At 58.3% G+C, this 17,360-nt stretch overlaps 1 protein-coding gene across 1 annotated transcript; it reads right to left on the bottom strand.

Moving 5' to 3' along the window:
* Nucleotides 1–6,695: 6,695 nt before the first annotated feature.
* Nucleotides 6,696–16,793, bottom strand: BCAM (basal cell adhesion molecule (Lutheran blood group)). Its single transcript, XM_079907673.1, has 15 exons — nt 16,662–16,793; nt 14,234–14,355; nt 13,436–13,664; nt 13,269–13,339; nt 12,944–13,040; nt 12,670–12,852; nt 11,998–12,134; nt 11,575–11,731; nt 9,485–9,600; nt 9,241–9,382; nt 8,942–9,078; nt 8,617–8,761; nt 8,384–8,528; nt 7,344–7,461; nt 6,696–7,251 (listed from the first exon to the last, which is right to left on the bottom strand). Exons 1-15 carry the CDS (start codon nt 16,741–16,743, stop codon nt 7,246–7,248), a joined length of 1,887 nt encoding a protein of 628 aa, XP_079763799.1. The 5' UTR covers nt 16,744–16,793; the 3' UTR covers nt 6,696–7,245.
* Nucleotides 16,794–17,360: the final 567 nt, after the last annotated feature.

Genomic DNA, 17,360 nt, shown 5'->3' with positions numbered 1-17,360 from the left:
TCTTTCTCTGTCCCTCTGTCTCTCTGTGGGTTTCTGTGTCTCTTTCGGTATCTCTTGTTTCTCTCTGCGTCTCTCTTGACCTCTCTCTCGCTCCCTGCATTCCCCAGTCCTCTCCTGCATCTGGTCCGCACCGTCTCCTTACCGCAGCCTTCCGCCAGGGGGCAGCAGAGACCACCCCTGGCGCTCCGCTGGCCCTGCGGGGCTGGGCTAGGATCGGGCCTCCAGACTCCGCTGGTCCCTCCCCGTGTCCTTGTCCCACTTCTATCTTCCCAGCCTCCTCGCGTCTTTGTGTCTCTGGCTCTGACTCGGCCCCTTTGTCTCTCCCCGGCGGCTCCCGCTCCTCCCCACCCCCACCTACCTCTTCACATTCCTTGGACTGCCCGGGGGAGCTGGTGAGGCCGCCCAGCGTGTAGGGACGAGGGCGGGAAACAGGAGGCCGAGGGAGGGGATGCCACCGAGCGCCTGAAATCCCTCCGTTCCAGTTCCTCTGAAAAGGAGCGGATCAGCTGGGGGCAGATGCTTGGGAGCTTCTTGCCCTACCAAGAGGACCCCCATAGACTTGTCCTCCCTTCCCACCTGCCACGCACCTGAGTTTTTCCCATCAGAAGGGCAAGATCTTACATGGTGGAGACTCTTACTGACCGGCATTCACGTCTTGGTAAAAATGCTATTAATAAATGTATTTAGCACTTACTATGTGCCAGGCACTGATCCAAGTGCGCTACAAGTATTATCTCAAATAACCCCCACAGCACCCTGTGTGATGAGGAAACTGAGGCACAAAGAGAGCTGAAGTGACTGGACCCAAAGTCAAAGGGTTTGCTACTTGTCAGTTAATTCCGCACAAGAATCCCGTGAAGGGGACACTTATGATCCCCATTTCACTGAAAAGTACACAGAACACAGAGTGATCATTTGCCCCACGCTACCCAGCAAGGAAGTAGCAGACTGGGAGCTCCCCACAATGTGTTTCTCAGACTCGACACTAGTCTGGTGTGAGGCCAGCTGGACAAATACAGTAGTCCCCTCTTATCTGCGTTTTCAGTTACCCCACAGTCAACAACAGTCTGAAAATATCAAATGGAAAATTCCAGAAATAAAACTTCATCTTTTTTTTTTAAATTTTATTTTAATTTATTTTTGGCTGCGTTGGGTCTTTGTTGCTGCAGGCGGGCCTTCTCTAGTTGCGGCGAGCGGGGGCTACTCTTCATTGTGGTGCTTCCAGTAGTTGTGGCGCACGGGCTTAGATGCTCCGTGGCATGTGGGACCTTCCCGGACCAGGGCTCAAACCTGTGTCCCCTGCACTGGCAGGCGGATTCTTAACCACTGCGCTACCAGGGAAGCCCACTTCATTGGTTTTAAATCATTCTGAGTAGCGTGGTGAAGTCTCGAGCCCTAGACGTAAATCATCCCTTTGTCCAGCATACCCTCACTTATACACTACCTGCCTGTGAGTCACTTAGTAGCCGTCTCTGTTATCAGATCTATCAGATCGACTGCGGCGGTATCACGGTGCTTATGTCCAAGTAACCCTATTTTACTTAATAATGGCCCCAAAGCACAAGAATAGCAATGCTGGGGACTTCCCTGGCGGTCCAGTGGTTAAGACTCCATGCTTCCACTGCAGGGGGCACGGGTTCGCCCCCTGGTGGGGGAAATAAGATTTCTCATGCCACAGGGCGTGGCCAAAAAAAAAAAAGATGCTGGCAATTCAGATATTCTCTTACTGTGCCTCATTTATAAATTAAAGTTTGTCACAGGGATGTATGTATAGGAAAAAACATTGTATATGTAGGGTTCAGTACAATCTATGTTTCCACTGGGGGTCTTGGAACATACCCTCCACAAATAAGGGAGAACTACTGTAGGTACATAATAAATTCTCTCTAGAACTCTCTGTCTTCTCCTCATCTGGGGCCAGACTAAGGTCAGGATCTCTTGGGTTAGTGCCATCTTTGCTACTAACTTGCTTTGTAAAATTCTCTCCCTTCCCCCATTTCTCCCTTGAATAAAATAACCAGTCCCCAGGGAGACTTCTTCCAGGAAGCCCCCCTTAGCACCCATTCTTCTCCTGGTCTGTCAAGGAGCGTGCTCAGCTGTCTCCTGGCTATTCTTTGTGAGCTGGGGTGAGCCCAGGAGGGAAGGCCCAGGAGGGTGGTAGGCTAGAGTTTCATGCCCCCGGTCACATGGACAAGGTTGAGCACTGCCTGTGTGTTTGTTGACAAATGACTGGGTGGGTCTCATACCTGGGGAGTTAATTTCCAGTGTCAAGGAGTCTCAGAGGTGACAGTTCACTGAAGAGCCATAACCACCAGGAGGTAGGGGCACAGGGCCAAAGGCTTCCTGATGGAGCTGGGGAGTTGATGCCAAGTATTTTACCCGCCCAGTAACCTCTTCCATACTAAGCCCTTCTGGTTCAGAGTGAGCCTGGCCAGTCCTGGCCAATCAGAGCATTCGATCCCCTGGCCACAGGGATTGGTTCAGTGATGGGGGTGGGGCCCATTCCTGACCAATAAGAATTAGCCCTGAGACTTCTGCTTGAACTAATAGGAAAGGGACACCCTCTTTTGATGGGGGTTGCTAAACTTGTAGGGTAGAAATCTGGTACTATAGGTGCCTCCAGAGGCAAAAGACCCTGTCCGTGCGTGGACGACAGCAGAGCTGAGAAATGGAAAACGACAGCTTTCTGGGTTTCCCTGGGGGCGCAGTGGTTAAGAATCCACCTACCAATGCAGGGGACACGGGTTTGAGCTCTGTTCCGGGAAGATCCCACATGCCGTGGAGCAACCAAGCCCGTGTGCCACAGCTACTGAAGCCCACGTGCCTAGATCCCGTGCTCCGCAACAAGAGAAGCCATGGCAATGAGAAGCCCGCGCACCGCCACGAAGAGTAGCCTCTGTTTGCAGCAATGAAGACCCAATGCAACCAAAAATAAATTTAAAAAAAAAAAAAGGATAAACCTCCCTTATAAAAAAAAAGAAAAAGACAGTTTTCTGATGAGACTATTTGAGCCCCTGGATCCAGCTATGCCTGAAGGTAGTCAGCCTTTGCCTTTGATCTTCCTGGTTATATGAGTGAATAATTTTCCCTTTTCACTTACACAACTTTCTGGCTTCAGTTTTTTGTCACTTTCAATGAAGCATATCTTTACTAATAAAATCTGCACGAGTCCAGAGGTGGCACAAATTCCAGTAAAGTTCCAAGGGCAAGGAACAGGGAGTGAAAACTTGTCAGAATTCTTCAAGATGTCCTGGCTTTGAAGGACAGGCAAGCCTTGTTACAGCTGGAGAAAATGAGGAAGGACGTTCCAGGTGGGAGGAATAGTAAAGTCACAAAGGCACAAGGTGTGAGAGAGAGAGCAGTGGGTGTGTGAGGGGCAACACCTTAGCAGGTCCTGAAAGCAATAGGGAGCCACAGAAAGTTGAGGAGCAAGGGGAGTCCACTCCAAACTTGCCTTCACTTGCTGGAGCCCCAGATCCTGGTGGTTCATTCCTCCCTCTCTCCCCTTCCACCAGACCCGTGGCCAAGGTGGGAGGAGGGGTCAGACTGAGGAGGGCGAAGGCTACCATCTGTATGCAAATTGCCTGGGATGTCATGCAGATAAGGGACCTTATGCAAATATATGCCCTACTGGGAGACAGGCCAGGACCCTCCCTTCATTAACTCGGGGACCAGGTGCTGGGCAGAGCACCCCTTCCTCCCTGGAGTCCCCTTTCTCCCCTCCCCCAGCCATCTGTTCACTCCCTCTCCAGCTCCCCAAATCCCCCTTCACCAATATCTGTCCTTAGAGTGGTACCTCTCTCCACCTGGTCCCTTCCTTGCTTTTCTTTCTGTCCCTCCATTTTCCATTAATGATGATATGATAATAATAATAACAATAATAATAATGAACACATGCTCTGTGCAAGGCTTTGTACCAAACACTTTCCACAGTTATCAAATTCTCCCAACCACCCTATGATTTTTATGTGTGTCTGCTGTATTTTTTTTTATTTTATTTATTTATTTTTGGCTGCATTGGGTCTTCATTGCTACATGAGGGCTTTCTCTAGTTGCAGTGAGCGGGGGGGGGGGGGGGCTACTCTTCGTTGCGGTGCACGGGCTTCTCATTGTGGTGGCTTCTCTTGTTGCGGATCACGGGCTCTGGGCACACAGGCTTCAGTAGTTGCAGCACACGGGCTCAGTAGTTGTGGCGCACGGGCTTAGTTGCTCCACGGCATGTGGGATCTTCCCGGACCATCGTTCGAACCTGTGTCGCCCGCATTGGCAGGCGGATTCTTAACCACTGCGCCACAAGGGAAGCCCTGCTGTATTTTTTTTTTAAAAGAATATTCAGCTGGGGAGGGAGGGATGGATTGGGAGTTTGGGATTAGCAGACGCAAACTATTACATATAGAATGGATAAACAACAAGGTCCAAGGGAACTCTATTCAATATCCTGTGATAAACCATAGTGGAAAAGAATATGAAACAGAATGTATATATATGTATAACTGAATCACTTTGCTGTACAGCAGAAACTAACACAACATTGTAAATCAACTATACTTGGATTAAAAAAGTGAGCTGAACGTAGAGGGGAAGGATGGAAAGATCGAGTAAGCCCCAAGTATCTGAGAGTCCTTAAGGTATTTCTCGCTGGTGACTCTCGCTCTGCTTGGTGAGTCCTGCGCCCACGTATGCCATGCAGGTAAAAGCCATGGCCACCAAGCACATTTTCCTCCAGCTGCAGGTGTGGCCGAGCACATTTGCCCCCATGTGGCCCTGGCGTCTTCTGGGTGCAGAGCCTCCTGGCTCCCCCTCGACTCTGGGCATGGAGACCACACCACAGTGAAAGGACAAGAGAGCCATATGGACACCAGAGGTCAGGCAGGGGGCCCTTTGATTGCTTGCGCCCCAACTCTCTTGCTTCTCACGTTTGTTCTAATCTGATTCAATAAACCATGGGCTTTGAGCACCTTTATTCGGCCACTGTGAGCCCTTCTGCTCTGGGGCCTCTGGGCGTCCAACTTCGCACGGCCACAGATCCCATTTGGTCCACTTCGTGGCTGAGTAAACCGATGACAGGGGGTGGGGTCACCTGCAGAGACCTCCCAGCATGCATGGCACAGGGATGGCTGCTCTCACGTCTCACAGCCCAAGTGTGATTTGTCTCCATCTGATGGACTCAGGGAGGTGAAGTCACTTGCCCAAAGTCACACGTGTCCGTCCGCCATCCCCACCCAGCCCCCTCCTCCTGCTTCGGAGCTGCTCCTTTCAAACATTTTTTCTCTTCCTTTCTAACTGGGAGGATCTCTCTGAATCCCAGTTCTGTGTTTCTGTCTTTGTCTCTACAGGCCTACCTCTCTTTACGGCATTTTGCTTTATTGCGCCTCCCAGATACTGCATTTTTCACAAACTGCAGGTTCGTGGCCACCCTGTGTCGAGGGAGTCCGTTGGCGCCATTTTCCCAACAGCCTTGGCTCGCTTCCTGTCTCTGCTGATAATTCTTGCAATATTTCAAACTTCCTCATTGTTATTCTGTTTGTTCTGGTGATCTGTGATCAGTGATCTTTGATGTGACTGCTGGGACTCACTGAAGGCTCAGATGATGATTAGTATTTTTAACAAGAATGTGTTTTTTAGTTAAGGTATGTACATTGTTTTTTTGGTTTTTAAAATAAATTTATTTATTTATTTTGGGTGCATTGGGTCTTCGTTGCTGTGCACGGGCTTTCTCTAGTTGTGGCGAGCGGGGGCTACTCTTCGTTGTGGTGCCTGGGCTTCTCATTGTGGTCGCTTCTCTTGTTGTGGAGCACGGGCTCTAGGTGCGTGGGCTTCAGTAGTTGTGGCTCGCGGGCTCTAGAGCTCAGGCTCAGTAGTTGTGGCTCACGGGTTTAGTTGCTCCGCGGCATGTGGGATCGTCCCTGACCAGGGCTTGAACCCGTGTCCCCTGCATTGGCAGGCGGATTCTTAACCACTGCGCCACCAGGGAAGTCCCATATTGTTTTTGTTGGCATAACGCTATTGCACACTTACTAGACTACAGTATAATGCAAACATAACTTACATGCACTGGAAAACCAAACAATTCATGTGACACGCTTTATTGTGATATTTGCTTTATTGCCGTGGTCTGGAACTGCACTGGAAATAGGTCCAAGGTATGCCTGTATTAGTCTGTCTTTGCCTCTCTCCCCAAATCTCTGTCTGACTCAATGGCTCTCTCTCTTCTCTGAGCCGCCCCAGTCCATCCCTCTACCTCCCCTTAAGCCTCTCTATCCTCCTTTCAAATCCCTCTTCCTCTGCCTCAGTAAGTCTCTCTAGCTGGCCTTGCCGTTTCTACCCTCTCTTCTCTCTGCCCCAGGCCCCTTCACTGGGGTTCCTCCAAGTCACCCCTCCTCCCCCAGGGAGTCCTCAACTGCTGGCACCAGGCCACCCTCAGAGTAGACAGCTAAATCCCTAATTCCACCCACTCTACGGCTCAGAGAGAGCTTTTCCTCTGGAAACTTCAATTCCCCTGGGTCTCTGGCAAGAGAGACTGGGAACTTTTACTTAAGGGGGCGGCACCCCACCCCGCAAATAGGCACTGGTCCTCAGGGGCCAGGCTCACCTCCCTCTGGACCCCCAGCACCTCTCTCCTCCACCCTCAACCAGCTGAGTCGCTTCTTTCTCTCTCTCTCTCTCTCTCTCATTTCTTTCTCCGTGACATCAGATTCTCCCGAGGTGCAGCAAGGGGGCGGGAGGGCCAGGGGGGAGGGGAACATCACCTGCGCCTCTTTCCCCTTTCATCCCCCCGAGGAGGCTCTGGCCACAGGATGGTGTCCACGTGACAGACAGCATTTATTCCAGACTCCAGTGTCCACAGATGAGGGGGCGAGGGCAGGGGTGGGGGTGAGGTGGGGATCCAGTGTCAGACTCTGCAGCAGGACGTCAGGTGGGGGGACCAGCAGTGGAGACAGGAGGTAAAAATAGCCCCGGCCAGCCGACCCTCGAGTCTCGTCCCAGGCCAGGCCTTGGGCTTGGGTCCAGGAGCTATTCTGGGGCCTGGGAGAGTCATACTCCCTGTAGGAAGGTCTCCTCCCTCCCAGCAGCGGTAGGGCTGCTGTGGTCCCTGCCCAGCCTACAGAGGAAGGAAGGGAGGGCCCGAGAGGGATGAGGGTAGGCCGGGAAGGCGGGGGCAGGCGGAGGCGTGGGCAGGGCTGGTTTTCTGGTGCCCGCAACTCCAGGTCGGGTTCAGTGACTGCCTCTGGGAGGTCCTCGGGCTCAGCACTGGGGAGAAGATGGAGGGGTCAGCCTGGGCTCATAGAGGCTGTGCCACCCCCGGCACTCCCCTCTCACCCCCGGCCCAGGCCCTCACCCACCTCATCTCCAAAGCCCCTGCTCCCATGCCTGGCTCCTCCAGAGGCACCCCCCACGAGAAGGCCCGTCTGCTCCGGCCGCTCCGACCCTGAGTGGCTCAGCTCAGGTTCCCCAGGTGGCCTAGTGGGAGGAGGCAGCATGTTGGAGGTGGTCACGGCCAGGGAAAGAGCTGTGCACGGCGTGTGTTGGATGGGGATGGACTTGGGGATGGGTGGGAACGGTCGGGATGGGGTAGGAGGTGGTAGTGGCACTGGGGTTGGGTATAGGCTGAGGCCACGGTCGAAGATGCTGTTGGAGTTGGAGCTGGTGATGTCGCTGGGGTCGGTTTGGAGGATGGGTGTGGGGATGGCTGTGGACTGGAGCCGAGGGCGGCCGTGTGGCTGTGCTTGGAGATGAGGTCAGATGGGGATGGGTTCGGAGCTAGGAATGGGAACGGGATGGGGTTTGCAGGGGGGCCTTGGGGATGGGCATGTGGCTGAAGCTGCCTTTGGTGCTGGGTACGGGCTGGAGTTGAGGATGCGGCTGGGGGAGGGGCTGGGGATGGACAGGAAGCTGGAGTGTGGGGTGAGGTTGGGGCATGGTCAGGATTGGGGTTGGAGATGGGGATGTTTATGTGTCAGGGCTGAGGATGGAGACATGGAGGTTAGACGGGGACGGGTTTGGTGACGGTTATAGGCTGGGTTTGGGGTTGGAGTCGCGGCAGAGGAGGCTGGGGTACAGATGGGGTTAAACTGGGGTTGGGGTGGGTTTGGGCATAGTTATGGGTTGGGGTTGGGATCAGAGGTGGGGATGAGACGGGGGATGGGACTGGGGTTAAGGTGGGCTTGGAGGGGTCGGGAGGTGCTTATGGGTTGGGTGGGGCTGTAGCTGGGGATGAGGATGGGGGAGGGCATGGTCATGCATCAGCTCTGAGGTCGGAGATGGGACGGCACCTTACTGGCGACGGAGCTGGAGTTGGGGATGTGGTTGGTTTGGGGTAGAGGTTGGGGGTGAGGTCAGAGCTGGGTTCGAGAGGTCAATTTCAAGGTGGCACGCCACTCACGGAGATCCCTTCTCCCCCCGCTGGCAGCAGCCGGGTTGCCCCTTGCGTCTCATGCAGTAGAAGGCGGCCACGATGAAGAGCAGTAGGCCCACGCTGACGGCCACGGCCATGACCGCAACTCCAGCCTGGGAGGTCTGGGGGGCCACTGCGGGGCAGGACGGAGGGGGAGGCGGTCAGCCAGCAGCGCTGTCTGCCCCGCACCCGGCTCCTGTCCCACCACTGCGGTCACTCACCAGTGCCGAAGTGGAAGACGTGCCGGTCGCTCCCGTAGGGGTTGGAGGCCTCACAGGAGACGCCATCTCGGCTCAAGGCACTGGTCACCTTCAGGGTCAGGGAGCTGCTCACCCAGCCCTGGCCTCCGGGGGCTGGCTCTGCTAGCTGTGGAGGCTCGTGTCAGGCCTGGGCCCACGGGGCCAAGGGCTCGGGTGAGGGCACAGGTGAAGAGGAAGTGGTCGGCGAAGGGGCGTGGGGTGGGTGACACACAGTGCTTGGACCGTTGGGGGGCAGGGACTTGGGGAGGGTGCCAGAGGGTTCGGGATGCAGAGGAGGGTCCCTTACGCTGCCGCCCAACTGGCTCCAGCTGAGTTTGGGCTCTGGGTAGCCGCGTGCGTAGCAGGTCAGCCTGACTTCACTTCCTTCCCTCCAGCCACCCTCTGCCTTGGGCTGAGTCTCCTCTGCCCTTAACTCCGGTGGGCCTGCGGGTGGTGGGGTGGGAAGGAGGTGAGCGGGAGGCACCCCGGGGAAGGGGACAGAGGGAGAGAGAACGAGGAGAGAGAGAAGGACCAGCTGTGGACCCTGTCTTGCTTGGTCCTGGCCCCCCACTCTCCCACACGACCCCTGTTCTCCCGCCCCCAAACCTTGGACCAGCAACTCGAAGCTTCGGGTGCGACTAAGGACGGGGACCGTGGGCATAGAGGCCTCACACGTGTAGGTGCCGGCGGAATCGAAGGTGACGGAGCGGAGGGAGAGCGTGGGGCTGTCCCCCAGGGGTACCGAGTCCTGGGTGGGGAGAGAAAGAGAAGGTCAGGCCGGCCGTGAGAGAAGGGAGGGGTCGATGGGAGCGGGGGGGTCTTGTGCTGGGGGGATGTCTTTCCCTCTCACCTTGGTCCAGCGTAGGGCTGGGGTGGGCAGGCCTCGCACGGAGCAGTTCACGGCTGTGCTGTTGCCCAGGGGTAAGGAAAGCTCCTCCCCAGTGCTGAGCTCCAGGGGGTCCAGGTCTGGAGGGGGGGTACAGACTGTCACCTTCCCCGGACCCTCACCCACTCGGCTAGGGACTCTCCAGGGCTGTTGGGGGTGCAGACGTGAACGGACAATCGTCAGCAGAGAACGCCAAGTTCTCCCCAGCGCCATGAACTCTCCACTCTCCCAGCCAGGCCCTGGAGCCCAGATCTAGGAATCTAACTCCAAAATACATGCCCACCTCGGCCACTTGCCTCCAGAGCTGATGTCTGGGCCCAAGGTTAATGGATAACCTTGGAGGTGTGAGGCGCTCCTTCTTTGACTTACCACCCACACCCTGGCCTTCTCCTCTGTACTACCCATCCTTTTAGCAAATATTTCTCTGCTCTGCGCCGCGCCCCACAAATGGATCTTCTCCCTTCTTTCCATCTCTGACCCCAGGGTCCAACTGCCTTCATGGCTGCAGTCACCTCCTCACTGGTCTCCCTACTGGGCAAGACTCTTATCCTCTCTGGTCCATCCTCTGCTGAGCAGCCAGGGGGATCTTTTCAAAACACACACTGGTCAGCCCTTGCCTCTGCTTAAAATCCTGCGGTGGTTCCCCAGTACCGTGGGCATCAAGGCCACATTCCTTGATGAAGCCAAAAAACTCTGCCTGGTCGACCCTGCCCACTGCTTCAACCTCATCTCCCACCCTCCCCCCTTATCCCAGGAGCTCCAGCTACCCTATTCTCTCCCTGTTGTTCTACAGTATATGCCAAGTTGGGTCCTGCCTCAGGGCCTTTGCATGTGCTGTTTCCTTGGCTTGGAACGCTCCTTTTCTGGCTCTTTGTATTTCTGATTCCATTCTTTGGTTTCCTACTCAAATTCCCCCTTCTCAGAGAGGCCTCTCTGACCCTCTGTTGTGGACACTCAGGCTTCCCCTTCGGCACTGAAGGATTTGTTCCCCCAGCTGTTGAGAAGGGTGTCAGCTGTCAGCCCTCAGCTGTCAGCCGGCTCTGGAAACTGCCTGAGCCTCAGAGAGCCCCTCGTTCAAGGTCATGTCCCCTCCTCCCCCAGGCAGCCCACATCCAATAATGGGTTGACGTGGGCGGTATAAAGGCCTGGCCCCCACGCCCCAGCTGGGGATATCCCAGCCTCCAAGTGCCCTGCGGGACCGACCGAGGTCTTCCTTAGACTGAAGCCCAACTTCCCCCCCTGCCCAATCCTGCTTCCTTCCCCTCCCCACCCCCCAATAGGTGTGGATCCCAAGGCGCTCCCCGTAAGTTTCCTGCCTGTAGTCAGAATCTGCTTCCTAGGGACGCAGCCTTCAACACCCCCGATCTAAAATAATCCCCGCTCGCCGGGCAATTCCTCATCCCATCCCTCTGTGTTAGTCTCTGTAGACGCAGGATTGCTACTCAAAGTATCTTGTTCAGTGTTTACCATCTGTCTCCCCTACCGGACCTGGAGCTCTGTGGTGGCAGGGACTGGGCTGTCTTGTTCACAGAGCTGTCCCTAACATCTGGCACTGGGTCTAGCCCCAGGAAGGGAGGTGGGAGGAGCGTGGAGGAGGGACAGAGCCTTCACACAGGGCTTGGGTGCAGGTGGACAGAGAAGGCTTCTTAGAAGACTGGGACCCATGAGATTGATCCAGAATGGATGGTAGAGAGGATGGGGAGTTATCGTAGGAAAGAGGAGAGGAGCTTGTGGTGTGACGGGGTGAATGCCTTGGCCGGAAGAAGGGTCCGCCGAAGGTGAGGCCAGCCAGGTGGGCCTCGAAGGCCATGGTGAGGCATGTGGATTTTCTCCCGAGAGCACTGGGGAGCCATGGCAGGTTCCAAGCAGGGGAAGGTTAGGTGTTTATGCTTTGGAAAGGGCTCTCTGGCTGCCTTGTGTGGGAAACTGGAGGGGCCTGGGGCATCTGGACCAGGGCAGGGACCACAGAAAGGGTTGGAGGCGGGCCGCGGAGGGGTGAGGGTGAGGAGGCGGCTGGTGCCAGGCACCCCCTCCCGCCCTCCCAGGGCTCTCACAGGCCACGTGTAGCTCCAGGGTTTTGGAGAGCTCTGCGTCCTCGGCAGCGTCGTAGTCTTCCACCCTGCAGCCGTAGGTCCCGCTCTGGCTCCGCTGCACCCCTTCCAGGGTCAAGTTCCCCTCGAGATTTGTTTTTAGCACATCCTCCTGCTTGTCCTGGGGGACCAGGAATGAGGAACCTGGTTCAGGAGATGCCTTAGGCTGGCAGGGTCATGCTAGGTCAGGGGTCATCCAAGTCAGGCATCACGGTGAGTCAGGACTCTCTCAAACCAGAGGTCAGAGGTCCTGATAGCTCCTGGGTCACCGGACAGGTGCCCTGCTAAGCCAGGCACCACCCACGTGAAAGGTCAGAAGTTGGTGCAGGTGAGTATGTTGCAGAGGTCAGAGGTTGGCGGTTCCAAGGGAATGATGGGGTGAGTTACCTGAAGACGGAAAAACGTGTACTCCGGGTTGGGGCTGCCATCCCCCCGGCAGAACAGCTGGACAGAGTCACCCTCGCGAACCCAGCCTGCAGTAGTGGACGGGCTGCCCAACCAGAACTGCACGTGCTCTGTGGGATCTAAGGGAAAGGGCAGACTCATGAAAAGGGTCAAGTGTAAAAGGTAGGGCCGGATTAAGGGAGAGAGGTCAGTGAAAGGTTAGAGGTTCTATCTTTCTTTCTTTCTTTTTTTTTTTTTGAGGTTCTATCTTTCAAGGCTCAGGTTCGCACTTATTCTGAGATCAGGGACCCGAGGTCAGAGGTTCAGAGGTTGAGATAGGCTGAGAGAACAGGTCAAGGGTCAGAGGTCGGTGTGAGTGACAGGTCAATGTGAGATTCAGGGGACCCAATGTGGTGTGAAAGGATGGGGCAAAACGTTTAGTCATGAAACTCCGTGGGGTTCAGGGTGCTATGGGGGGCGTCAGAAGTCAGGGTGGGGCTCGTGCTACCATTTGAGCTCAGAGGTCAAAGGCCAGAAGCCAGTACGAACTACACCACGAGCTAAGGGAGTGGAAGGTCAGAGGGGAGTGGCGGTTCATGGGTCTGCCTGGAGGGTCAGGCCACAGTGAGGTGTAGAGTCCAAGGTCAGGGCGGTCAGAGGCCGGCACGGACTCACAGTGCAGGGTGAGGTGGAAGGAAGGGCTGTCCAGGCGGCCGTGCCGGCCCGTGGGCAGGCGGTAGTGCACGGAGCAGTGGAAGCTGGCGTCCCGGTCGGCCTTGTGGAGCCGCAGGTAGAGGGTGCTGGTGAGAGACAGCAGGCCCGAGGCCTCCCGGACTGTGCGGCTGGTCATATAGCCCTCTGGGAGAGAGGGAGGGACGAGGGGGTCAGCCAGCCCGGCCCCGTTCCGCCGCAGCCCCCAGGGAGTCTAGCTGGGCTCCCGCGCGCTCACCGGAGTTCACCTCCATGGGCACCTCCAGGCGCTGCCCGTTCCGGTACCACGTGATCTGCGGGGCCGGGTTCCCATTGCGACTGGTGCAGGTGGCTATCTGGGGCAGACACAGGCCCGCAATGGGCTCGGAGCCAGGACCCTGAAGTCTGGGTCCCCCTCCCTAGGGTTTCTGCCCAGCCAGATGCAGGAGTCCAGCTCCCAGCACCCCATTCCTCAGACTAGGAAGCCCAAGCCTCCAGCCCCTCCTGCCCTTAGGATGCAGGAGACCAGGTCCCCAGCCCCCTCCGCCCCCAGAACCCTAGAATCAAGGTGTGGCCCGAGGTACCTCCTGGGCGAAATCCTCCATCACAGACAGTGTCCCTCTGTTGGGGGAGACCTCGGTGGCCTCTGGTTTCGCTACGGGAGAAATGTCATGTGAGGAGCCCCTTCCCGGGGTTCTCACCGGCCTGCCCCTTCCCAGGGCAGCAAGTGGGGGGGGGCCCCGACACTTACCAAACACACTGAGCCTCGCGGTGGCCTCGGCGGTGCCCGCGGCCCCCGCCTTCACCAAGCACACGTAGTCCCGCTCGTCGCCCACCTGGGCCTCGGCCAGCACCAGACGGCCCCGGGAGTCCAGCTGGTATGGTGGGCTGCGGCTCTGGGAGTCGTGCACCTTGTCCTGGAGCTCAGTGCCGTGCAGCTCGGCTGAGGCCAGGCGGCGGCGGACCCCAGCACGGTCGGCCTGTGGGTGGAGGAGCGCCTCAGCTGGGGGCTGCCCGGCCAGCCCGGCCCTCCCTCCTCGATGTTCCTCTCTTTCTGCTGCTCCGTGGATCTCTTTGCCTCACGTTCTCTCTCTCTCTCTCTCTGGTCCCTCTGTTCCTCTCTCCACCCCTCCTCCCACCCCTGCTCCCTGTCTGTTGTCACATTTTCCTCTCTCTGGCTCCCTCTTTCTCCATCTCCCTCTGTTCCCACCTGTCTCCCTCTCCCCTCTCTTTCCTTTTTCTCTTTGGTCCCACCCCCCAGGCTCTTGCTTTCTGGGTGTCTGCCTCTACATGTCCTCTCTCAAGAGCCAGCGCTCTGAGGGGTACGTCCTCATTCTAGCCTCGGCTGTGCCTGGACACCAGGGGACCCTGGAGAGGGCCTCCCCCTTGCTGCGCCTCCACGTCCCCACCTGCAAAATGGAAAGGCAGCTGGGCGGAGCGTCTAGGGGCCTTTGGGCTCTGATGAGGGAATGAACGTCTGCAGCCCCACTGCGCCCCGACTCTCAGGCTCCCCTCTGGCATCCCCTGGCCCCCAGCCAGCAGCACTCACCAGGAACCATTCCAGCACGAAATGGTCATGGGCCCCCAAAGGGGTGCAGTCCAGAGTGACAGGCTCCCCCCTCATCACCTCCACCAGAGGGGGCACAGACAGGCGCACCTCAGCCTTGGCACCTGCGGGAGGGCGACTGAGCTCTCTCCCACCACCACCAGTAGGTAGTCTTCCAGACACAGCCCCTCCTCCCCCAGGACCCAGGAGTCCAGGCCCCCAGCACCTCCGCCCTCAGACCCAGGAGTCCAGGCCCCCAACCCTTCCTCCCTCAGCCCCAAGATCCAGGCCCCCGGCCCCTCCTCCCCCAGACCCAGGATCCAGGCCCCCAACCCTTCCTCCCTCAGACCCAAGATCCAGGCCCCCAACCCCTCCCCCCTCAGACCCAGGATCCAGGCCCCCAACCCTTCCTCCCTCAGACCCAGGATCCAGGCCCCCCAACCCCTCCCCCTTCAGACCCAGGATCCAGGCCCCCGGCCCCTCCTCCCCCAGACCCAGGATCCAGGCCCCCAACCCTTCCTCCCTCAGCCCCAGCCCCTCCTCCCCTAGACCCAGGATCCAGGCCCCCAACCCCTCCTCCCCCAGACCCAGGATCCAGGCCCCCAACCCCTCCTCCCCCAGACCCAGGATCCAGGCCCCCCAATCCCTCCCCCCTCAGACCCAGGATGCAGGCCCCCAGCCCCTCCTCCCCCAGACCCAGGATCCAGACCCCCAGTCCCTCCTCCCCCAGGACCCAGGAGTCCAGGTCCCCCGCCCCTCCTTCCCCAGGACCCAGGAGTCCAGGCCCCTGGCCCCTCCCCCAGGACCCAGCTCCTCTCTCCCTTCATCTGTCATCTCTGCACCTCTGAGCTTCAGATTCCATCAGCATTTCTCTCCATCCCGCCCTTCACCTGCAGAACTAAGCGCTCCTCCCCTGGGCCACCCAGGGCCCCGGTGGCCTCCATTCAATCCTCTTGGGCTCAAATCATGTCTGTCCTTGCTTTTCTCACTAGATCAAATGCCCCTCAAGCGCAGGGCTGGGTGGGCTCATTCCTTTGCCTCCAGCACTTTGCATAGGGCCTGGCACAGTGCTGTGGGATAACCATCTCTCTCTCATCTTAATCGCCGCCTCTGCAGGTGTGTCACTCCCCCTGGGTCTCCATCTCTTAGTTTCCCGGTCTCTGAGTCTCTCTCAGTCTCCATGTGGCCCGGCCCTGTCCCTGGCCCTTTCCCTCAGGAGTGGGAGGCTGGGGCTGGGGCTGGGCCGGAGCTGAGGCAGGGTGGGTGTGTGGGCGCGGTGAGGGGGACAGGGCTGGGCAGGTTTCAGGAATGTGGGAGGGACAGGCTGGCTCAGACCTGCCCGAGCCCCCTGCCCGCTCCTTGGCCCCTCTGACTCTTTGAGAGAGCAGTGTGTCACCTCAGAACAGTACAGGGTTGAGGGCCCGGATCCTGGGTCCCAAGGGAGAAGGGAGCTGAGGGCCGGCACTCCTGTCCCAGGATCCTGGCAGATAGAGCTGCTTGCATCGGGAAAGCAGGCTCTTTCACTCTCTGGGCTGGCATCCTGGCCTGAGCTCTCAATTCTTAGAACCTCCGGTCCCTTCCCCGCCCAGCCTGGCCCAGCTCTGCCCCTGGGGACCCACTACTTGCCATGCTTGTGCCAGGGGCCTGGATTCCCAGGCACCCACCTGTGGCTCAGGCCTGCCCTCTGGGAGGGAGGTGGGACCACGCTGGTACCCTAGGCTGGGTCTGAGCGGCAGACAGCAAGGGCGGACGAAGAGATCTCTTTCTACCCCAGTTCTCTCATCTCTCTGTCCCTCTGCTGCCAGTGCCTCAGGGCCTCCTCCCCTCCTCCCACCACCATGCAGGTGTGTGGATTTTATTATCTGGGGCCTCCGGGAAGGGGGCACTGTCACTTGGAAACACTTGGTTCCGCTGTCAGGGCTGGTGCCCCAGCCCTTTCCCATGGAGGTGGAGGCGGGGCAGCGGGTCCTTTTGAGTCTGGGCTCTGAAGCTACATGGGGGAGAACGCTCAAATGCACGTAACTTGTTGGTTTCTAGACACAGCGTCCCTGACCCTCTCAAAACTTGGCAACTTTTGAGCGGGTAGATCTGTTTTGGTCTCTTCTGTGCCGGGGTAAGCTCCAGCCACTGAAAGCCTGGACCTCTGGGGGCAGATCCCAGGGTCTGAGTAGGGGAGGGAGAGGAGAGCCCGCGCTCTTGGGTCCCGCGACTTCTCAGGTCGCCTCTAATCCACTGCAGTGGATCCCCAGCCCCTCTGCCTGGCTGTCCCCATGTCTCTCACTGGGAAGGGCACCCCATGCTCCCATATCCCTCCTCCCTGGGGTCCCCAGGTTAGGCTTCCTGGGTTGGTAAAAGCCCCTCCCCTCTTCCCTTCCCGGGGTCCCCCAGGGACCGCCCCTGAGTCGCGCCCTGCTCTCAGCCCGAGCCATACCTCGGTGCGCCCCCAGCAGAAGCGCGAGCACCAGCAGCCGCGGGCCCCTGCGCGCCCCGGCCCGGGCGTCCGGGGGCTCCATGTTCAAGGTGGCGGGTGGCGGCGGCGGGCGCGGCGGCAGAGGAGGAAACAACTGAGCCCGGGCTGGGGCTCGGCGGCCGCAGGGCTGGAGAGAGGAGGCCCCGCCCCAGGTAGCCCCGCCCCGCCCCGCCCGGCCCCCCTCGTCCCTCCCAAAGCCGGGCGCGGGGCCAGGACCTCCCACTGCCCGGAGACGACCTCCCAGCGCTCAGGCGGGAGCGGGGCTCCCGCCGCCCCCAGCCCGCGGGGTGTCAGGCTCAGGTTGCCCAGCGCCCGCGGCGGGTGCCCTGACCGACCAGTCCAGCCGGTGTCCCGAGCGGGGACCTCAATGGACAACCGCGGACCCTCTCTCTCCCCCTCAATCTGACCGGGGGACTCGTTCTCACCATGGCCGGTGGCCTGGACTCGCCTCATCGTTTTAAAACAGCTGGTCCCGGTCCAACGAGTGGCCTGCACTGGCCTCCCCAGTCCAACCAGCAATCCCCAGCCTGACCAGAGGCCTAGAACGGCTTCTCCCAGTATGCCCCGTGAAGCCTCCCCAGTGGCCAGTGCGCCAGGCTGCTTTCCTGTCTGACCAGTGGCCTGGAACCCACCAGTTCAATCTCTTGTAACGAATGGTCT

Source organism: Stenella coeruleoalba, assembly GCF_951394435.1.
Source record: "Stenella coeruleoalba genome assembly, chromosome: 20".
NCBI lineage: Eukaryota > Metazoa > Chordata > Mammalia > Artiodactyla > Delphinidae > Stenella > Stenella coeruleoalba.
This window is presented reverse-complemented; position numbering and strand designations above follow the sequence as displayed.